Here is a 22300-nt window from a genome sequence, read left to right as displayed (position 1 = left end):
TTTAACTGCCAATCACAGAATAAGCCCTTGTCTATGCACATATGAACAATACATGTATGGAAATAAAAGGAGATAATAAATAAGCAAACAAGTATATCAGGAAAATTACTGCGCAAATGCTGTCTGCTGTCTTGGCTCTCCCACTTGTTCATGAAACAGTCCCTTTCCTGCTAAGAGGCCTCACAAGTGAGTGTGCAAGTCACTCATGGGACAGTGTGGGTGGGCATCACCTTTACAATAGCAAGTCCATAATGAGATTCGGATGCTTTAGAATGTTTATAGATCTTGAGTTAGCAATTAAAATCCTCTGAATCTAGAAAACAAAATGACAAAATGGTGGGTTCCTACATCTAAGTGCAAACAAATTCACTGTAGTTCTATTTATAATGAGAAAAAGGCAGAAATTATTTAAACTTTCAAAGTAAGAAGAAGTTGCAGAAATTATTATTTTCATTTAATGATATATCGAATGGCCATTAATAGTATTTTCAAAGATGTGGATAAATGTTTCTGATGATACTATCTGTTTAAAAAGAAGAAAATATATATACAATATAAACCCAACTATGTGCAGAAAAGTATCTGAAAAAGAATAGGAAAGATATTATTAGCTCTGGTCAGTGAAATTGGAGATAATTGAATTTTTTTCTCTGCTTCTTCATAAATGCAAGTACTTTTCAAACATTTCATAATAAACATAGATCTATCTGAAACATTACAATGCAAGTTTTCAGACTCAGCAGGAAAAGAACAATTTTTCTGTGCAGATTCTAGAGGGGAACTAGGTGCAATTTGTCTTTCCAAAGGAAGCAATTGAATATCTTCACGTGTCTGGTGTGCCACAAAGAAAGCCTAAGACAAGACCTCAGCTCTGCTCTACTTACTTAAGTGGAAGTTATACAAAGATTTGTGTTTCACAATCTTTGGGCCATTACTCAAAGAGATGACCATGATACATGTGGGCACACAAACGTATGTTCATACGCACACAGAAGCACAGGCACATAAGTGTACATACACAAGCACAACTGCAAAATTTTAGGAGTCATGAGAGTCCTTTAATGGAACAAAGAAACTGCTTTTTATTGGTCACATCCTTATTTGCCCACTTGAGTTTTGGAAAATCACACCACCCTCCAGCCCCACACATGGTGGGAGATGCTTTGCTGAAAGTAGATGATGAGTACTTTGAGTGATGGCAAGAAGGGAGAGGCTGGCTCTTCTCCCAGGACCCCTAGTTCCAGCCCAAGAATGAACAGGGTTCCTGAGGCCACAGCACCATGGCAATGAGCTTCAGGAGATCACCTGGAGTTGGAACATCTGTGCCTTGTCTTGCTGTTCCCCAGTTTGCATCTTCCTGTTCCAGAGAGGTGTCAACTATTATACAGAATCTATTAATCATCCTCTGGTGATATGAGGGCCAAGTAAATGAGTAGGGCACAGATCTCACCTTCTTATGACCTTCATTCTAGTGAAGATGATCAAGCAAAGTTATTGAGAGGAAACCCCAGTGACAAATATTGCTTGCAGAGTTTCTATCCACACAGAATGGAAGCAGGCCCTTTGAGCAGAGAACGACACTTGAGAAAGAAAAGGCAAAGAGGGATAGGGAAGGAGTGCTAGGTTTATTAAATACAGGATGCCAGATTAAATTTGAATTTCAGACAAACATCAAATAACATCTGACTGTAAATTACTTGTTTTTCTGAAATTTGAATTTAACAGAGTGCCTTATTCTATTTGGTCATCCTATATGGGCACATTGCTCCACCCAGGTGTGACTGGATCAGAAAGAGAAGTATGAATGAACACCAGGGGAGGTAAGGATAAACTAGGAGCCACAAAGAACATGAACCTTTGCTTTGTGGGCATTTTGGAGTTAGGGAAGATAATCGAGACAGGGAAGGGGTAGATCCATAGAGTCAGTTTTTAAGAACTATAACTTCATGTCCACATGGAGGGTAGACTGCAGATAAGGGATGGAGCTTGGGGGTGCCTAGAGGCATGGGAAGGAATTATAAGGGTAGTGAATGGTCCAGAGGCTTTTCAGAGTTAAATAAAAAGAAGTTAGAGATAAATCGAATATTAAAGGTTGACTTGCTAATTAAGCCATCTCAGAACTAATCTGTCTGGACTTTTAAAATCCTCTGAATTAATCTATTAATCTAACTGAAGCAAGGAGTTGCCAAATCCATGTGAGTGTGGAGGCTCTTCATCTCTTGCCTGCCTTTTGCTTTTGCTTATAAATACAAATTTGTTTTATGTGCAACTGTAGATGCACATGCACCCTGCTCACATTACCAAATGTAATTGAGCACATTAATATGTACATAGGCCCTCAGTTCATACTGAGCTTTTCTCCTCAAGGGGAACTGCCTGCTGGCTTATGGAGACCAGGAAACTAATTAGCATCGTCCCCTCAAAAAAACTGACAGTGATAAAAGGAGAAGTCAATGAGATTAGACAGATCGAGCTGAGTCAAATTTAATTGGAAGCACATAAAGAAGAGTTTATGAAACGAAAACTCTCAGAGAGGACCAGATGTTTGCTCATGAGTTAGAACGAGCAAGGAGACCTGCCATTGACACTGAGTCCTGCAGTCTGAGAAATTAGTTGATGCCCCATCTACATTGGCTTGAGAAACGTTAGGGTCAGGCCCATGCAACTGCTTTGTAAGGAAAAAAAAAAAAGAAGAAGAAAATGGAGAGAAAGCATTTGGCTGGAGCTTGGTGTATGTGTATATGGTGGGGAAAAGGGAGAGTTAGTTCTCACTCTCCCATCTGGGTAGACCCTCATACCTACAGACTTTCAGAGATTCTCAATTTGATGACACTCTCAGAGGTGTTTTAGAAATGTGAGAAGAGGCACTTTGGGTGGGTGCCTCAAATGGGTGTTTTTAAATGTAGGTTTTTATAATTACTAGATAGAGAGGTGAGTAGATCAGAAGACGACAGCTGCCATAGAGAAGACAATTTATTACTCATAGTTTTCAGTAGGAGCAAACATAGGGTAAGCACCATGGTGGGTGAGGAGACAGAGGGAAGAGGAAATGTGAACATGAGCCTATATACTGGCTTCTAAGAGAAGGAACAGGTGAGTAGGAATAGGTATGTTTAAAATTGATTTGTTTCTATAATTTCATAAGACTGTGGGGCATAAAGCCTTCTTCTAGTTGTCTTGTACCTGGCCCTGGGTGATTAGGCAGGAGATAATGCCCCCAGAGTGTGAGAGCCCCATAAAGGAGGTGATGGGAGTTGGGGCTGTAGCCTGGAGGGTTTGCACATGAAGGGCACGCTCACAAGTCAGACACTTACTATCTTTAGGAAGGGTCTAGCCTGGCAGGGGCAGTCCCTCCAGAGCCATTAAGGCCCTAACATGTCAATCATCAGATTACAGAAGTAAAAAGGCATGATTAATATAAAGGGGGTGGTATAGGCTGGGGATGTAGCTTAGTGGCAGAGCATTTACCTAGTAGGTGAGAGGCCCTGGGTTCAAGCCCCCATATCCAAAACCCAACCAAAACAAACAACATAAATAAGCTTAAAAGAAAGAAGGGTAGCAGGGACCTCATGAAAATCAAAGGGAAATCAGTAGAAGAAGGGAACAGTGGATGGGAGAAGAGGAAGCGGAAGCACTAGGGAGTGATACTAACCAAATTACACTATTTTGTGCGTGTGTGAATATGTAACATCAAATCATTAGGTACAATTATAATGCACCAATAAAAAATGTTGACTAAATAAATAAATAAGATGATTCAATAGTCTTCAGTGTGTAAAGCTCTAGACAGCAGGTGTCCTGTGGAGTGCAGAACATCTTAGTCCAACAACGAAGCATCCTTGACTTGTGTTCTGTGAGACCCATCACACATTCATGCCTGTGAAAAGTCCCTTTTGATATCCCAGCCTAGACACATAAAACCCAAAGTTTCTGTGCAGTTTCCACATACAGCACACTGAATTTTGCAGGAATGCAGCCCTGTGTAAGTGAGTGGAAGACTATCAGGTGATGCTAACATCGTTCATCATTTCATAACACCACACTACCAGAAGTGATGCCACTCACTGCCTTTGAGTTTGCAGTACCACACAGCTTTGTCAGCCTTCATTTGGCCCATCAAATGCATATATATGACAGCATAATTATACTGCATTTAAAACTTAGGGCCAAAGATTTTTAACTTAGCAGAAGTTAATGACATGCACTAAATATCATCAAAAAAAAGGTGGAGAAGTAATTTATATTTCTTTCATCATATATAATGTATATATATAAACAAATTTAATGTAGAGTACAATATGAAATTAGTTTTGTAAAATTCACACATTGAAATGACTAACATGAACCCTCCCTATTACTTTTCAATATTATTCTGATGCTGTTCCCAGGTACCTACCCTCTTGGCATCTCTATAATCCCCCTACATCACTGTTTATTTGATCAATTCATCTTCTGTTTTCTATCACCTACTAAAGAATAAATCTCTAAAGTCTTTACAAACCTAGATACTGACTGGAGGCACTGACATAGAATGGAATTATAAGACAAGAGGTGAATCTTTTGCTATAGGTCCTCATTGCCTACCCCATGTGATGACACAGTGAATTACCTGACAGGATGCTTTTAATAAAGACCTAGATCATTTACAAAAAGTACAATTCCTTCATCCACTTCAATCACGTCTAATTTTTTTGCCTACAATTTTTACTTGAATATAAGCTATCTTCATCCGTTTATTACATAAAAATAAGTCTGGCCTGTTATTACTTATTTTACATGAAGTTTTATTCTAGTGTCTACATTTATGCATTTCATACACTTTTAGTTCCAAATGGCTTCAGAAAATTTTCATTCTCTTCAATCCAGACTTACTCCTCATAAGGACAAGCATCTGAGTACCTTCCTCCATGTGCTGATGAAGTCAGATCTGAGCAGTGAGAACTGTTATTACTAATTACTTCCTATTTCTCTATGTTGCAATTAAGACATTACATTATTCTTCCTGAATTATACATGGATATAGGCTTTATTACTTGTGAATATCATTTCAAAGAGAACTTCCAGAAACTGCCATCCAACTTATGGATTTGAAAACCTCTTTAATATTTTCTATCATTTTTAACTATTTGTTGTTATTGGTTGACTTTGTCAAAGTTGAAAATAAACACTTTATAGAATTAAAGGATATGCAAATTGACAGCTCTGGAACTTCTTTAAACTTTTGAAATGGAAGAATCAGCAATTTCATGATAAATAAAGAAAAAATATTCATTGCCCTCTTTGGCTATCTCTATGTCTTTTATTTTTAAATTTGTGTTACAAAGACTTTGTTGCTTTGATGTTTTATTGGGGAATAGACTCTGATCTTCCTTCCTACCTAGCCTGTGGCTAAAATTGCTAATGTAATCACAAAAAGAAAATATTAAGAATCCACCACTCTCTCTTTATCTAATACAAAGTAGAGATGTGAGCTTGTAATTTAAAGCTGGCCGGCAGGTCCTCTCTCCTTTACTTCCCTTTACAGGGTGTGGAATTCAATCTAGCTGGAAATCTTAACTCATTTGAGGTCACAAAACACACTGACCCGATGAAAGAAAAGGTAGAGATGTTTCCTGGCAAAGGGGCATCCAAGTGTATTTAAGAGAGACTTAAAAAGTAAAATAAGCAGATGTTTGCTCTGTTTGAATGTGGTAGGGGGAGAACTAATTCTGAGAGACCTCAAAGTTCCTTCCTGTTCAGTGTGTTGGGAAAAGCTAACTATGAGAGACACAGTGGGATTGTAGGAGTGGGAGCATGGAGATATGGGCTGACATTGTAAACTTTACCTGATGGGAAGGCAGGGAACGAGGAACCTGAATAAAATGGAAGAAGAGGTGTGGAGACCACCAGGAGATACTGGTTTTCCCCAAAGGAATAAAAGAGAGTTTTGAATTCAGGAAATTCACACAGCATGATCCAAAAAGCCAAGGTATTTCCAAAAGCCAACCAAATTTGGTATTTTAATCTGTGAGTCCTCTAGACAACATCTCTTTTTTCCTTTGAACTCATTTAGTTTTTAAAGAGAATAACAAAACTCTTCTGCAAAGTCACCAACTTAGCTGCTACTGTCCTGACTCTTGGGATGAAGAGTGACTCGGTGCTCTCTGGGTGGGGCCTTTCCCACCAGCACTCAGCTACTCTCAGCCAAATTGCCTTCCTCCATCCAACTCAGTTCCAATTCCCCTTTCTTCTACCAAATACGGCTTGAGAGTGGGCACGTTCACACAGCAGACCCCTATCTCACTGCTCAGTCTTTTCTAAATTGCAGTAAAACGTCCATTGCAAAATGTACAACCTGAATCATTTTTGAAATGTGCAGTTCAGTCGTGTTTAAGTGCACCAACATGGTAGTGCCACCACCACTACCACCAATTTCCAGATATGCTTCACCTTCTCAAACTGAAACTGTCCCCGTTAAATCAAAATTCTTCACTGCTTCCTCCCCACAGTTCCTAGAAACTACCATTCTTCTTTCTGTCTCTATGAGTTTGCCTGTCTTAAGAGCCTCATATAAAAGGAATCATACAACGTGTGTCCTTTTGTGACTGGACAGCTTAAAGCTCCTGTTTAGAGGGTCAGAAGACACTAACCATGACACAGAATGGGATTGCAAGAGTGGGTGCAATCTCAAGATTCATCTGTGTTATAGCAGATGGCAGAATTTCCTTTCTTTCTTAAGTTAAATAAGACACCATTGTATGACTATATCATTCATTGACAGATATTTTGGCTCTTGTGAATAATGCTTCTATAAATTTGAATATACAAATATCTCATATTGCTTTCAATTCTTGTAGGGTTTAGCCTTTTGAGGACTTCTTGCTCTTATAAGAAGTCTTCTCTGATGGAATCATTTCTCTATTTCCTTTCTCCTCTTCATTCCAGCCTCTCCAATGTACTCAGATCTCATTTATCAGAGTCTTCTAGAAAGCCTGTGACACGCTCACCTCTATATCCCCCTTCCCATTCATAGTCTCTTTCCCCAGAGCAGTGCTTTTGTAAGGTTTTGCACATCATGTGTCCAGGAGATTAATCACTGATGTCCAGAGCTGCCAGAAGCAGAAAAAAAAATGAGAGAAGTAATGAAAATGTCATTCTACTCAAGGGTCCAAACAAGAGAATCCACAACCATCTAAATGTCCAAGTTGCAAACTCATCATCGGAAATGGGAAACAAAGTCAGAAAGTAGCAACCTGAGCAATGTAGGAATGGACATGGACCAAAGGCAGGAGAAGAGGGAAAGAACACCAGAGAGCATCAGGAGCCCGACACTCTTCTTCTTGTCTGTTAGGAACTGAGTGGATGTTACAGACAACATAGGAAGTGTCTTCAAACTCTACAGTAGGACTGGAGCCCCACTGCCAGCGAATCTCATTACCTGTCCCCCTCACCTGTAATCTATCTCACCTGTGAGGTACGACATTATCTTTTGAAAGATACTGCCTACTTGGGATTACAACAACCTAAAAACTTCTACATGGCAAAGGAAAAGTCAATAAAACAAAAAGGCAACCCACACAAAGGGGGAAAATATTTGCAAACCATATATCTAATATAAGGATAGTGTCCAAAATATATAAGAAATACCTAAAATTCAATAGTCAGAAAACAACTTAATTTTTAAAAGAGTAAAAGACCTGAACATTTCTTTTTTAAAATTTTTTTTAGTTGTTGATGGATGTTTTTTAAATTTTATTTATTTACATGTGGTGCTGAGTATCAAACCCAGGGCCTCACACATGCCAGGCAAGAGTGCCACCACTAAGCCACAACTCCAGCCCTGTGAATATTTCTTAAATGAAGACTTAAGAATAGCCAAGAGGTTCATGAAAAGATGCTCAGTATGACTAATCATCAAGGAAATGCAAATTAAAACAACAGTGATGCACTACTTCATGCTTGTCCAGAAGGCTAACACACACATACACACACACACACACACACACACACACACACACATACAAATAGGAAGTGTTAGGATGCAGATAAAAGAAAAACTCTGAATACTACTGTTGGAAATGTAAAGTGGTACCTCCATGAAAACAGTATGTAGATTCCTCAAAAAATTAAAAATAGAACTACTATATGATCTTATAACTCCACTTTTGAGTATACGTCCAAAGGAACTGCATCAGTATGTTGTAGAGATATCAGAATTCTCAGGTTCATTGCAGCAGTATTTACAAGACCAGGATGTAAAATCAAAAGTGTCCCAAGATGACAAACAAATGCATAAAAATTTTTTGATACACACACGGTTTTAGTCAGCCTTTTCACTGCTATTACCAAAAAGCTTCCAAGAGTAATTTTAGAAAAAGAAAATTTTATTTTAGGACTCACAGTTTCAGAGTTGTCAGTCTGTAGAAGATCAGCTCCATTGCTCTGGGCCGGAGGTGAGGCAGACCATCATGGTGGAAGAGTGTGATGGAGAATGTGGGTCATTAGGGTGTGCCTTTGAGGTATATATTTTGTCCTTGATGAGTGGGATCTCTCTCTCTGCTTCCTGCTGACCATGTTCTGAGCCACTTTCCTCCACCACACTCTTCTGCCATGATGTTCTGTCTCACCTCAGACACAGAGCAATGGAGTTGACTGTCTATGAACTGAGACCTCTGAAATTGTGAGCCCCAAATAAATTTTTCACTCTCTAAGATGTTCTTGTCATGTCTTTTGGTCAAAATGGCAAAAAAAGCTAACTAAAACACACATGCACACACACACACACACACACATATAAACACACATACATATGCAAGAGATATATACACATATATATACACACATACACAGAGATATACTTAATATTCTATTAATATGTTATTCAGCCTTTAAAAAGGGTATCTTGCCATTTGTGACAACAGGAATCAACCTGAAGGACATTAAGTGAAATCAGATACAGGAAAACAAATACTGTGTAATACAATTGATGAGAGAAATCTAAAACTCAAAAGCAGAGTATAGTAATGGTTACAAGAGGCTAATGGGAGAAGGAAATGAGGAGGTATTAAACAAAAGATAGAAAGTTTCAGGTATACAAACTAAATTACTCCTAGAGATTTGCTGTACAACATTGTGCCTATAGTTAACAATACTGCACTTACTGTACACTTAAAAATTCGTTAAAATGGGGGATGGGGATGTGGCTCAGTGGTGAGTGCTTGCCTAGGACATGAGGTCCTAGGTTAAACTCCCGCACTATGAACAAACCAACAAAACATTGTTAACATGGTAGTTCTTATGTTAAAGTGGTCAAGAAAAAGAGAGAGAGAAGAAAAGAGAGGAGAGAAAAGAAAGCTACCTTTATCTGCTTAGGACACATCCATCCACGTTTGGTTCTTTGTAGGAAGAACTTACCCAAATCTCTCAAATCCCTTCTTAAGGAAGAGGTGGACTAAAAGCACTTAATTTAGCACTGAAACTGCTAAATTAAATTCTTTCAGTCAACATCACACTAGTTTGATCTAAACTATCTTTCTCCCTGCTATGTATGTGGATGCACTCCACCTCCATAGTTTGGTTTCTTTTTCTTTCATTAAATCATTTGGCATTTTGAAAAAAAAATTGTCAATTTGTGTCATTTATTTAAATTACAAAAGAAATGCACGCTCAATGCACAGATATTGAAAACAGAAAAACAGAGCATCCACAATTCCACATGAACCTCAACAACTAGGCACATAAGCCCAAATTGTGTTGTTTCTTTTAAAAAATGTATTTGATTGTTCTTGTGTTGTATGTTTTATCTCATAGACAGCTTTACAATCACAGCAGCATATGACCTACCAATTCTATAACAATATAGATTCTTATAAAATAGAATTCAATAGTTAAATACTCTTTCATAGTAACCAAACTTATGTATGTAACAGAAATTACTTAATTAATCTGCTATTCTCGGAAATGCATGTTTACCAGTTTTTTGTTTTTGTGAAGAACCTACAATAAAAACGTTAATATCTTTTGGATTTTTACATTTTTGTATCAAAGAGAATAAATACTTTAATGATTTTATACTTAATACAAATTCAATACTCTATGACAGCAGTCAGATTAGGATTACCAGCAATTTTTCCCTCTACATATTTTTCCACTGATTATAATCATTTTGGTCATATTTTCCAGTTAGAAAAGAAAAATTTTGTACTCTGTGTCTTTGTAATTTATGCTCCTGTGTGACATGAAGTCTGAAGTTTATTAGAAATAAACTTTTTTAAATGAATGATTTGTTCAAGTTATCTGCCAGTGTTTTATTGACATTTTTTTTTCGTTCTCTCTCTTTCTTTTTTTTTTTTTGGTACTGAGAACTAAGCCCAGCGCCATTTTACCCTACTTAGCTACATCCCTAACCCTTTAAATTTTTTTTATTTATGTTTTTGGCATTATGTTTAGAAAGTTCTTCCCTATCTCTAAAAAATTTCATTTTTCTGTTTTTTTCATTATTTTTGTTATTTGGCAGGGTAGGGTGTAAGGTGCAGGGGATTGAAACTAGGGTCTAATCCGTGCTAGGTAAGCACTTTATCACTGAGCCACATACCCAGCACTCTTCATTAATTTTAATACTATTTATTTCCAATGAATTTATGAATGAGTTTAACCTTTTCTATTAAATAATAATGTATCCATTCCCATTGATTAAAATACCAATTTTAACACAGAAAATTATATACCATTGAATCAGTTATTGAATTTTCTAATCTGTTCCATTGCTCTGTAACTTGAGTATGCCATTATTTTAAACCTTATCAATTTATAGTGAGATTTTTATATAAATCATCAACCATCTCCACTCTCCTTCATCATTTTCAGTAATTTTGGGTCATTATTACAGATTTATATTTCTAGCTATCCTTTAGAAACATTTTATCAATTGAAACATATTCCTTGGGTTGCAGCTCAGTGGTAGAGTGCTTGTCTAGCATGTGTGAGGCACTGGGTTCACTTCTCAGCACTTCATATATATAAGTAAATAAAAATAGGTCCATTGACAACTAAAAAAATATTTTAAAAAACATATCCTGTCTGTGACACTTTTATTTGAATGACTTATGTAAGTCCACTGTATTACGTTAACATAATGCTACATATTAGATGTTACATAATTTAAAAATTAGAAATTTATACATTAATTGTAGAAAACCAACACCCTCATAACGTTGAATATCCCTGTTCAATGATACAGTATCTCTTTTTATTTGTTCAACTCTAAATTATATTCGTCAACATTTTTATTTTTATTTGATATATATTCTCTCTTACATAGTTTCATGCTGAGAGACCATTTTATTGCTTTTGAGAATGAAATTTCTTGCCCATTATATTCTGTATTTATTGCTGATATACAGTAATGCTTCTAATTTTTGTGTATCTATGATCAATCAGTGATTGTACCATTTTTTCAGCTGATTTATATAAATCAGAAATAATAATGGGGTTGCCTTGTTTTTTGATATCTCTGTTTTGTCTCTTCTGCCTGTGACCAGAGCTTTCATCTCAGAGCTTCCTGTCCACCATAAGCACCTACAGGGGCCACTGAGACCTGTAGGGTTCACCCTGAGCTCAGAAGACAGAGCCTGCTGCTCCTTACCCTCAGGCCTCTTGCTCCCTCTGCACCCTCCCTGCTGCGCTGAGAATATAGAGGATGCCAAGACCTTCCCCAGCCTCCATAGCCCATGGCCCCTTGGCCAGCATCTGTTAGGCAGGACACTTCTGTGATCCTGATGAATGTCCCTCTTGTGCATTTTTGCCCCTTCTCCATTCTTGCTTCTATAATATCAGGGTCTTCTGGGAGACTAGATCATCCTCACCAGGACACAGGCATGCAGGAATGCTATCCTTCTCAAATTATCATCATCATCATCATCATCCTCATCATCATATCCAAAAGCCTACCTACGGCTACCAGCTATAGCTACTGCTCCCCTTTGTTCAAATTCATCTGTTATGCTGCAGAAAGATGAAGAATTGGAAGGCAACCAGGACTGCTTTCTCTGATCTCTGATCTCTCCCTCATCCTCCCTCTCTTTTTCTCTTTCCTAAACCTTATTCTACCAGGGACTCACTCAATGGAAATTCTCAGAAGGCCTGGGGAAGTTAGCTCCACCCTGACCTGGCCCTACTCACTCATCTTCCTTCTAGTCTGGGCAAAGGGTTTGTTCACATAGGACTCCATCTAATAGAATAAAATTAATGTGGGATTTGGAGGGAAATGCTAACTGAATATCAACAGTTCTTTGGTTTACTATAATATATGAAAATATTGCCCCCAGGATCCTCATGCTTCATGTCCTGATGATAAAGAGGAAATCAGATCACTATAGGCCCCCAAACACATTTTACCTCATCTCACCTAGTAGCATATATGGGCTAGTCTTTATGCTTGTAGGATTCTTCCTCTTTGTCCTAAGAAGATCAAGTCGTCAGCCACTTTATATTCAGATACAGTTTCCTTCTTATTAATTTTGTCTACTGTGATGATCACTTCCTTTGAAAATCTAGGTTTTCTTCTCCTTTGACAAATGACTGTTCCCTTGTGCCTTTTGTTCCAACTTACATCTGCTCTTCTCAGGAGTGACAGAGATCTGCGTGGCTTCTCACTGTCCATCCACCTCTTGACCCTTATTCTTAGTGACTTCCTCCTCATCCTTGAGGACTCAGTTCTCATCTATCCAGACCAGGTTCATTTCTTTATGCTCACTACTGATTCTTTACCTTTTATATAGACAGCACATACCTATTTCACAACATTCCTTTCTTTCAATACCCAACTGCTTTTTATCTGGTTTCCTAGAAACTTTAGCTTTTGGAATTCTTTTTTATAATCTCTCATTTCCTAGAATCCATCTTTTCTTAAATTTTATTCCGAGTATCAAGATGATACAATCTAAGTTTTTCCAAAATAATACCCTCCCTCTACTACTTGAGGTCATATTTTCCTACTTTTCTGTAAAATAAGCTTTTCCAACGACCCACATTATCCACATTATTTAATATTTAGAAGTCCATCTGTTGGGATCTGAGAGGTGGGCTTGGTGGACTTTCACCCTGCATTTGTCCTGGTTAACACCTCACCTGACCTTTGACTTTTCACCTGATATGCAAGCACCTCGAAAAGTCACTGCTCCTTTTAAAATATGTCCTTAACAGATTCATGATCTCTCCAAGTCTAGAATGTGTTTTCACAGGCAGAATTAACTGGGATTTTTTTTTTTTCTTACTCTCCATTTTCATTTGTATATAATTAGAATTTCCAGTTATCATTTTTGATTTTAAAGGTCAGGTGTCGTTCTTTTGGAAATATAAGGTCAAAGTCATATGTAAATTCAGCAAGAAAATTCAATACCACAAAAACATTGTTTCTAATTTTTAAAAACTAAGTGTGATTTATGCTTTGCGGGGCACAAACCGAAATGGTAAATGCACACTTCTTTCCCTTCTGACCAACTAGAGACAATCCACCTCCCTTGGTGACCCTCCCTGTGATGGGCGTGCTCATCTTCCAAACCCCAGGAGGGTTCTACATATTAAGAGGAAGTGTACCTCATTTGGAAAAACCCTACTGACAACCGTGGATGTAGAGGTGGCTCCCGACCCCCAGCCCACCCAGTTCCATGCCCTCCTCTCCTGCCAGGCCTCCCTCTGCATTTTTCCACTGACCCACTGCTGGCTGAGCACACAGTCCCTTCACTTCCCTTGGTTAGGCTCCTGGCCCAAAGTACCCTAATCCCTGGCCAGATGTTACTGTCTGGGGGCCATCATCACCATGGGCCTCAGAATCTCTTTTCCCTACTCCCCTCACACCCATTTCTCTCAGACACTCCACTGGGGAAATTAGGAACCTTTCTGAGTGTGATTGACAGAAGTCCATCTGTTGGGATCTGAGAGGTGGCCTTGGTGGACTTTCACCCTGCATTTGTCCTGGTTAACAACCTCACCTGACCTTTGACTTTTCACCTGATATGCAAGGACCTCAAAAAGTCACTGCTCCTTTTAAAATATGTCCTATGACTTCTCTTTCAGGCATCTTCTATAAAGAATAAATAGTTACACCTATATTCATGTGGGTAGGTTTAAACTATTTTTTTAAGTTGCATTTATTATAAAACAGAATTCTTACCTGGAATCAAGTTGCTGAAGTACCATCCACATAAAAAATAAAGGCTCGAATCAAACAGAATCATCCAGCAAACCCAACCAAATGTCATGCCCCCTGGTTCTGGAGCCTGATACATATTATTCCACTGGATTCCTGGTAGAAAAGGTCAGAGTTAGAATTTCACTCCCTCTTTTACTGTAGATTTTGGTGAGACGAGTTAATAAATTCTGAGGCTCAAGTAAAGCTGAATAAAGGCAAAACAAAAGGAAAGTCAATACCATTGGTTGAACTCTTCAAAGGAAATGTTAGCTTGCTGTGTATACATCTATTTCAGTGGTGTCAGATAGAGGAAACCTTGGTATCATTTTAATTTCTACCATTTCAAAAAGAATTTAAAGGTCACATTACTTACATCTAGTATTATTTACTCAACTAAAAAATGTTCACATTGTGGGAAATTAAGCATTTATTTTTTCGTAAATTAAAAAAAAGTGTCCTTGAGAACCTAAATTATTAATTTTAATTTTCTCTGCTCGTAGAAAACATGTAAATAGATATAAAAGTTATCTTTTGAATCCTATTTACATGGGAAATATAGGGTGGGAAAGGATTTATTTTCTTACAATGCTTTTGCAATTTATTATAGATTAAAATGTAAGTTTAAAAAATTCCCCTTTCAAATTTTTCCTATGATACTAAGCTAGAACTCAACAATACATGTTTTAGTCCTTATGTACTTGTTGGAATTTGGACCAAAATATTCAAATAGTCTAATAGTGACTACTTTTCTTCTAAATTTCTTGATTTGATTTAATTTAAAGATCAGTTTGAGGAATACAGGAGGAATCATTCAGAATTACTCATCTGTTAAAGACTAATTTAACATGTTTTATTGAAAATGTCAGGGAAACCTAAGAACTGCAAATTAAGTGGTTAATGCAACAATAGCTGGAGTTTCATGGCATATATTTTACCTATCTTTATAAAATACACCCCAACATCATAAAAACATCTAAGAAATTTGTCTATTCTTGATTAGAAGTTTAGTTGTCAGAATGTCAATACAAGTGAAAAATTCTGCCAACAATTTTTTAAATGATTTTAAGCCATATTAATAGGAATGAAATACATTTTAAAACTGGAAGAGATAGTTGTGCTCCATTATACACTGGTTACACTGGTACCCAGCAAATAGTAAAGATGAGAACTGACAAATAGATTAATCATTGCCCTATAGAAGAGGGAACTATATGAAAGTAGAAAGGGTGAGCAGAGGAACCCTAGAGATGGATCCTAATTCTAATACTCTAGCCAGGTGGAATATAGGGGCACATTTGGAAGATTTTGGAAGGTCCCTATATTGCACATATGTCAGGGATGTGGGAAGGAAGATTCAAGCACTACCTGCGTGTTTGATGGATGATGTCTGCAGCAAAGGCTGCCAGGGTTATTCTTGATTGTTCTCAAAACTGAGGCCACTAGATGGTGGGAGGTACTTTTATCAATAAAACCGAATGTCAGAATCTCCTTCCAAATGCTTCACTTGGTAATGAAGCTTTTCTCCTACATCACTTGCAGCATTCCTATAAATTTCCAAAAACCTGAATCACTGAGGGACATTTTCTAAAAATGTGCTCTCTTACCTGCCTCTTGTCCTTCCAGGAAGGTAATGAAAAATACTCCTTGTCCAAAGGCAGTTGTTGAGAGGAGGCACTGCCCACAGATTGATGGAGTAAGGAGAAAAACAGAATGTTAGTGTTTGATTGGAACCACAGAAAATCCACAATGCCAAATTCAAAGAGAGATACCATTACACCTTCTGATTCCGAGGACACCAAAACCATTGCTCCAGGCAATAATTTAAATATCTGAGCCTGAAAGTCTTAACAGACTGTCAACCCACTCTGAACAGTGTGCTAACAAGCTAGTTTTTAATGTTAAAAGGAATTACTTTTCTTTTCTGCAACGCTTGAAATGTCATAAATCCAATGCAGTGTATACAGGAATGTGTAACAAGAAACAGTAGAAAATGGAATAGAGCAATTTACTGGTTTTGGTTTTTTTTTTTTTTTTTTTTTTTTTTTTAAGTGAATGCCCTAGAGCACACTGCAAGCAGACTGATGGAATATGGACATTATTCTACACTAGAAAGAGAGTGTACTGAAGGAAAATGTTATTTTATCTTCGGCGGGGAGGATCTATGTCAGAAAAAAAATAAGAAGTCTATTGAAAAAGCATCTTACATTTACAAATATAATGTACCAGACTTAGATTTTTTTCAATTGCTAGAAAATATTTGAATATGTAAAAAAAATCAAATACTGAATGCCTAGAACCCCTAAATATAAAGGCTGAAATAAAAATGAAAATAACAACATTTGAAATTTAACTCAGCTCATCAATGGGCTCTTTCTACCCACTTCTGAGGGAGAGATACTAAATGGTCCCACTTGTGTTAATTATTCTAAAAATACCTAATTTACACCAACACCAAATTAATAGTCATTACAGATGTGAAATAAGCTAACCAAACCAAAAAGCACATATCAATGGACCAAACATTAATTGAATGGAACCATTTTTAATTGTGCATGCATACCCATGTTGTGTGTACATGGCTAGAAGAAATCACAGGATTCAGTAGTTTATTGGAATTAGAGAAATAATAATTGGGCTTTCACAGATACATTTTACTCTAAGGCTATAAATGAGCATAAGAGTGAGTGATACACTTATTGGGGCTGCCAAAGAATTTCAAAAGCCTTTAAATACTCTTTAGCAGCCCTCTGATTCCAACAAATCTCCCTGGCACCTCCTCAAAGTGACTCCAGATACACCTCCAAATAGACTGCATATAATGAAAACACCTGATCTGCTGGAGGACATAAAGACTTGAGCATAATGCAAATGGATATAGATATGGCACTGACTCCATGAAAGACTGATTTAATAGTGATTTGTTCACCCCTCCCACATTGATTGGGTTCCTACTACATCAGGCACTGGGATTGCCAGGCAATATTCATAAAAATATAAGTTTCTATCTTCTATGTATTTTATATTGCAAACCTGAAAGCATTCTCATTCTTTTTCAGAAGGTACATTTTAATGGATGAGCAATTCTGACATTGCTAATGGAGAGATCTTTCCATGATGTAATTCATGATGCATCAAGGAAAAATGCTTATTTTTTACTTCTAAAATGGCTTTAGAAATCTATTTCTTTCCATGCGTGAAACAAAAAGAAACTAAAGTGATATGCATCTTCAAGGATGCCACTGATTTCTCAGAGTCTTCAGAGAGCCTGGGTTATGTGAAAAATTGCAATCCTTAATGGGCTGCCATCCAGCAAGCCACCACAATTTCAGTGAACTACTGCTGTAAGTTTTGCATCTGAGGGTAGAATAAAGTAAGTAGATATCAGAAATCCTGTTTAGATCAGAACATGATAAACTGGCAAGTTGAGGGTGGTGGTTTTGTGTTGTTGGGTAGATCCCTGTTTTATTTTGCACCTTTGCAGAACAATTCACTTACCAGAAATGTCTGAATGACAAAACTTAGTTGGTTGTGTAAGACCAACAGAACTATGTAGGGCAGAAAGCTGATCATGTATGCCAGGCTGGTGCACAGGGCTGCTGTGTTGGCTTGGCTGAAAAATGCACTCAAGAAGTAACTCAGCATGACAACCGACACCCCAAAATCCAGGAGGAAGAGGAAGATGATGAATGCATTGCTGTAGGTAAAGATGCCACTTGTTTTCAGAATGATGGCCAGAGCAACACTGCTTAAGGTCAGCATGGCCACATTCTCCAGGAACCAAGCCAGGAAGTAAGTCGTTGGATGAACTCCCATCATCCTCAGGTACTGTCAATAAAGGGAAAACCCAGAGTTGTCACAGCAGAGGATACTACAGAAAGAACAGGGCAGCTTGTGAGACAAAGGAGGAGTACCAGTGGAAGGTAAACTGGCATGACTTGCAAATTCAGCCCTAAAAGGGCACTTTTGTCCAGAGCTCAGCATGCGATTTCCATGAGCCCCTTACAAAGTAGGTCTTTTACCATTTCAGGGGAGAACTGAAACTCAGACATTAAAACAATCTCACCAGTGAGAACAGAGTAGCAAAGGGTAGGGGCAGGTAGCTTAGACCTCAGGTTGGGTCAACTACAGTACCATTATGTTTTCTTATTTACTGAGGGTTTTTTTTCCCCAGTTCTGTTTGTTTGTGTTAGTTTTTTTGTTTTGTTTTGTTTTTTAATAAAGACAAAGAAAAAGAAAAGAAATACTAGTGTTTAAGCATCTCAATTTGGAGTATCATTGCATAAGCTTTAGAAAATACGTTTTACAAAATATCCCTGGTTGAAGTAATACAGACAAAATGATTCCTCCATGAAACATATATGGTTTGCTTATCTACAGTATTTTGTTATCTTTAGGTGTGGTGCTGATGAGTGTGGAAGGAGCACACCTGCCTCTCAGACATACTCTGGCTAGTCAACTGGCTGGTGGCAGCAGGGAGCCCAGCAAGTGGACACTCAGTGGCAGGGGAAAAATACTCATGAGTAGATATGTTGTAAATAGGAAAATGCTAAACAGGGAGGCAGGTGCTCTGTGTCACTTGTCAAATTGGAAGAAAAGTACATTTGACTTTACCACACTGTTTGTGCATCTTAATAAATACTCTATAAGTAAACGATGTGCACTCATCACTGTTCTCCTTGCTCTTCAGGAATCAACAGGCAGTCATGTCTTCACCAGATACTTTTACAACCTCCCATTCTTAAAAGTCAGATGGTTTCATGTTTTAGCAATATTAGGACAAAAAATTGCAAGTTTTTATGCAGAGTTCTAAAGAAAGATTAAGATGGAAAGTCTGCTGTCAGGTCTTTCTATATTTTATGAAAGTTGCTGAATGAGCAACACTGGATGTGTTCTTTCAGCATCATATGCTTATTGTTGGTTTTCTTCCCTCTCAATAAGAACTATCTGCTAAAATCTGGCAACATTTCAGACTGCAACATAACCTGATGTTCCTGGAACAGGGACTCAGTGAGATCACACCTAGGAGCCCCAGCAGACAGGAGAGAGAAAAAACAGAGAGGCCTGAGCATGTCACTGCCCAGGATTCATTTCCAAAGTCCTCAGCCAGACCCTCCCTGTCTCACAAGCAAGGTTAAGGCCATTTACCTCTTCTATCTGGATCTCCCGCTCGTAAACCAGTTTTCGGACCATGCTGGCCACTGACACCATCCAAGTCAACATCATTATCAGAGGAAAAAAAAACCCAACATTGTTCAAGAATCTGTAAGGGCATAATTGAGTCAGCATTAGAGGGCAAGAGAAATGATTCTATTCATAGTCATGCCCATGAGTACTGCACCCATCTGAGCTTTTTAACATCATCTTTCAAGCTGCCATGCACCTCCAAGAGCAAAGTCTCAACAGGTATAGGCCCTATGTAAGACTGCTGTGATTGGTGTTTCTACTCTGAAGGCATATAAAAGCCTGAAGGTGATCCACATAGGAGACACATCTGGCTCAAAGTCCCTCAAGTAGACGTAACCCAACTCAAATCTTCTGACACTTGCATAGACAGCACAGGTCAGAGAAAGGAAAGAGGTCATTGATCTGTGACTATAATTTCTCCCATTTTAATTGTCATCATTTTCTATCCTCACTTAATGATACCAATTGATCATAAATTATCATTTGCAAAATATGCAAAAATTAGCAAATGACCTCTTCTTATTTCTCCAACATTCACCTTTCAAATAATTCTAACTTGGCTGTATTTTTAATACACATCTAGGACACCATTTAAGTCATGTTCCTAAATCCAGTAGGAAGTTTTCAATGGTTTTCCTTCCTGACTGTTCAGCTGTGCTTGATAACACTGACCACATTGCTCATTTACTCCTTCTCTCTCCTCTTAGCTTTCAGAACAACTCTTGGCTATCCACCACTGCTAGGTACCCTTCTCAGTCTCCCTAACAACTTCTCCTTCACCTGTCCTTTACATTTGGACATTTTAACCTCCATTTAGGGAGAACTGCTGGGCCCTCTGTCTTCTCATCCCAAAGTGAGCTCTAAATGCACACATCAATTATTTTATCCATCACTGAAACCAACCAAAGGTACAAACCATATTAATGGGCCTGTGACATATAGATGAACCAAATAGAAAGAGGCCCTGCCATTAAAGAATCCCTCATTTTAACATATGACAGGGGACATAAAATCAACCAATAAGCAAAGAGATATGTCACACAGAGTCAGGATGTGACATAATGCTGTGAGGAGAATAGCAACAGTTGCCACAAACAAGAGAAGGGACAGATTTTAGACACGGGCATTAGGCAAGGTCACCATGGAAGAAGTATTTAAGCTGGGAGCAGATGAAGTGAAAAAATAAGTCACGTGGGTATCTTTAGGGAGGTGGCTTCAGGTGAGGAGAGGAAAGTGCCAGGGACAGAGATGGGAGCAGGCCCAACTCCTTCAGGAGTAATCAAACCATCCTGAATTAGCAGGGTATGGGGTCTGAGCACCAGCTGGGCCCAGATAATGCAGGGACCTTTGCACGTCATGGTAAGCTCTGAATTTTAGTGAATAAACAGGGCGATACCAAGGAAGAATTCAAAGAAAGAGACAGGGAAACAGTGAGGTGGTAAAATTAGATATATTGTTTTTAAAAAGAAAACACTAAATGTAATACAGCAATGGTCTGTGGGTCCGGGAGGTCTCTGGAACAAGGAGTGGGGACACTATAGCAGGCATGAGCCATCTGGAGAGGTGACAAGGGAGCCATTACAGATGTTGGCCTGGAGAAAGGGAAGAGTTCAGATGGGTCCCTGCTGTGCTGGCCTCCAGAGCCCCATCAGCTCTCTCCTTCAAAGCATTAACCACAATATGGAACCTGCTCAGTCTACGGGTGTCAGTCTCTCATGCTAGAGGCTCAGATGACAGGGAACAGCTTCCCACTGCACCTCTTCTCTTAACAAATGGCCTGCTCAGAGTGGAAGCCAAATATTTGTTAATAAATAAAGAAATTAAAAAAAGGAAAAGTAGCCTTTTTTCTACTTTTTTACTTATGACAACTGTTCTGAGTAGTCGAAATGGAGAATCACATTTTTAAGTTAAACACAGATAACTAGTACATTATACAGTGACTGTGTGCAGATGGTGGCACAGTGTTTCAGATTTCAGTTTTGTGAATTTTCCAGAGTTGTTTAATGATCACTTTTGTACTGTTCAGAGCAGGTAGAGGTCTTTGCTGGGAAGCACCATACATCCAACAAATGTCATCTACTCTAGTAGAACAACATAATTTACCACAAAGATGAAACTTAGGGGACCTGTAAAGTTGAAAATAACTAATATTCAGTTTACCTAGGGGCTGAAAAAGTTTGTTCATGAACTTCCTCTTTTTCACTTAATGGCCAGTGGAGTTACAGTAACTGAACTCTATTCTTGTATTGCCTCAAGTCTTTCAAAAGATTCAGTGAGTATCATGTCCAAATCTTACCTAAGATTCTATTCTTAAGTAAGCTTTTGCCTCAGAAGTCATTTTGGTCAGAATTCCATGCTTTATACCTTGTGGACCCTTGAACCTTTGTCAAGGAGAAAGACACCAGAGGCTTGGAATTGGACCAACCCAAACCTGAGGAACAACTGCCTCAGGTCCCCCATGCAAGTCTAAACACTCTGCACACATGTGTCTGACAAAGGACATTTGGCAGAAAGTGAATAGTATGAAAATTGGAGATGAGAGATGATAAGACATGAGAGATCACAATGCAGCTCTTTTCTTTACTTCTGGAAACTAGTCCAAAATCAATGAGAGAATGGGAAAAAAAAAACTTAGATCACGCAGTTCTGTTAAATGCTTGGAAGAGACACCCAAGTATTTGAAATCACACAGAAATGTAAATTACAGAGATATCAAAAGCAAAACCACCTCTCCCATCAAAAATACACTTCTCAAAAATGGTCCACCCTGAGGAGAAATATGCACAGTAGCAGGTGGTATGTGGGTGTCAAGCAGCACATTAAGTGGGCAGTGTGAGGAACCACCCTACTCCTAGACCCTATTTCCAGGGAAACAGAATAGAGGACTCTGTGAAAAATCCACATATGTGAAGGAGGCATTCTTTCTTCATGGCCACGAAAAAGAGT

At 38.2% G+C, this 22300-nt stretch overlaps 1 protein-coding gene across 1 annotated transcript in view; it reads right to left on the bottom strand.

Annotated features, from left to right (window-relative positions):
* ABCA13 (ATP binding cassette subfamily A member 13) overlaps window positions 1-22300 on the bottom strand; it is a gene marked incomplete at its 5' end in the record, with an annotated part of 484952 nt that overhangs the window by 276648 nt on the left and 186004 nt on the right. Inside the window, 4 exon segments of the mRNA XM_079150399.1 lie at window positions 14153-14284; window positions 15775-15844; window positions 17666-17995; window positions 19316-19430. Of these exon segments, the coding sequence (XP_079006525.1) occupies window positions 14153-14284; window positions 15775-15844; window positions 17666-17995; window positions 19316-19430 (647 nt within the window).

The sequence above is a fragment of the Sciurus vulgaris genome, assembly GCF_902686455.1.
Source record: "Sciurus vulgaris genome assembly, chromosome: 8".
Lineage (NCBI taxonomy): Eukaryota > Metazoa > Chordata > Mammalia > Rodentia > Sciuridae > Sciurus > Sciurus vulgaris.
Note: the sequence above shows the minus strand (reverse complement) of the source record. Positions and strands in the feature narration are given on the sequence as shown.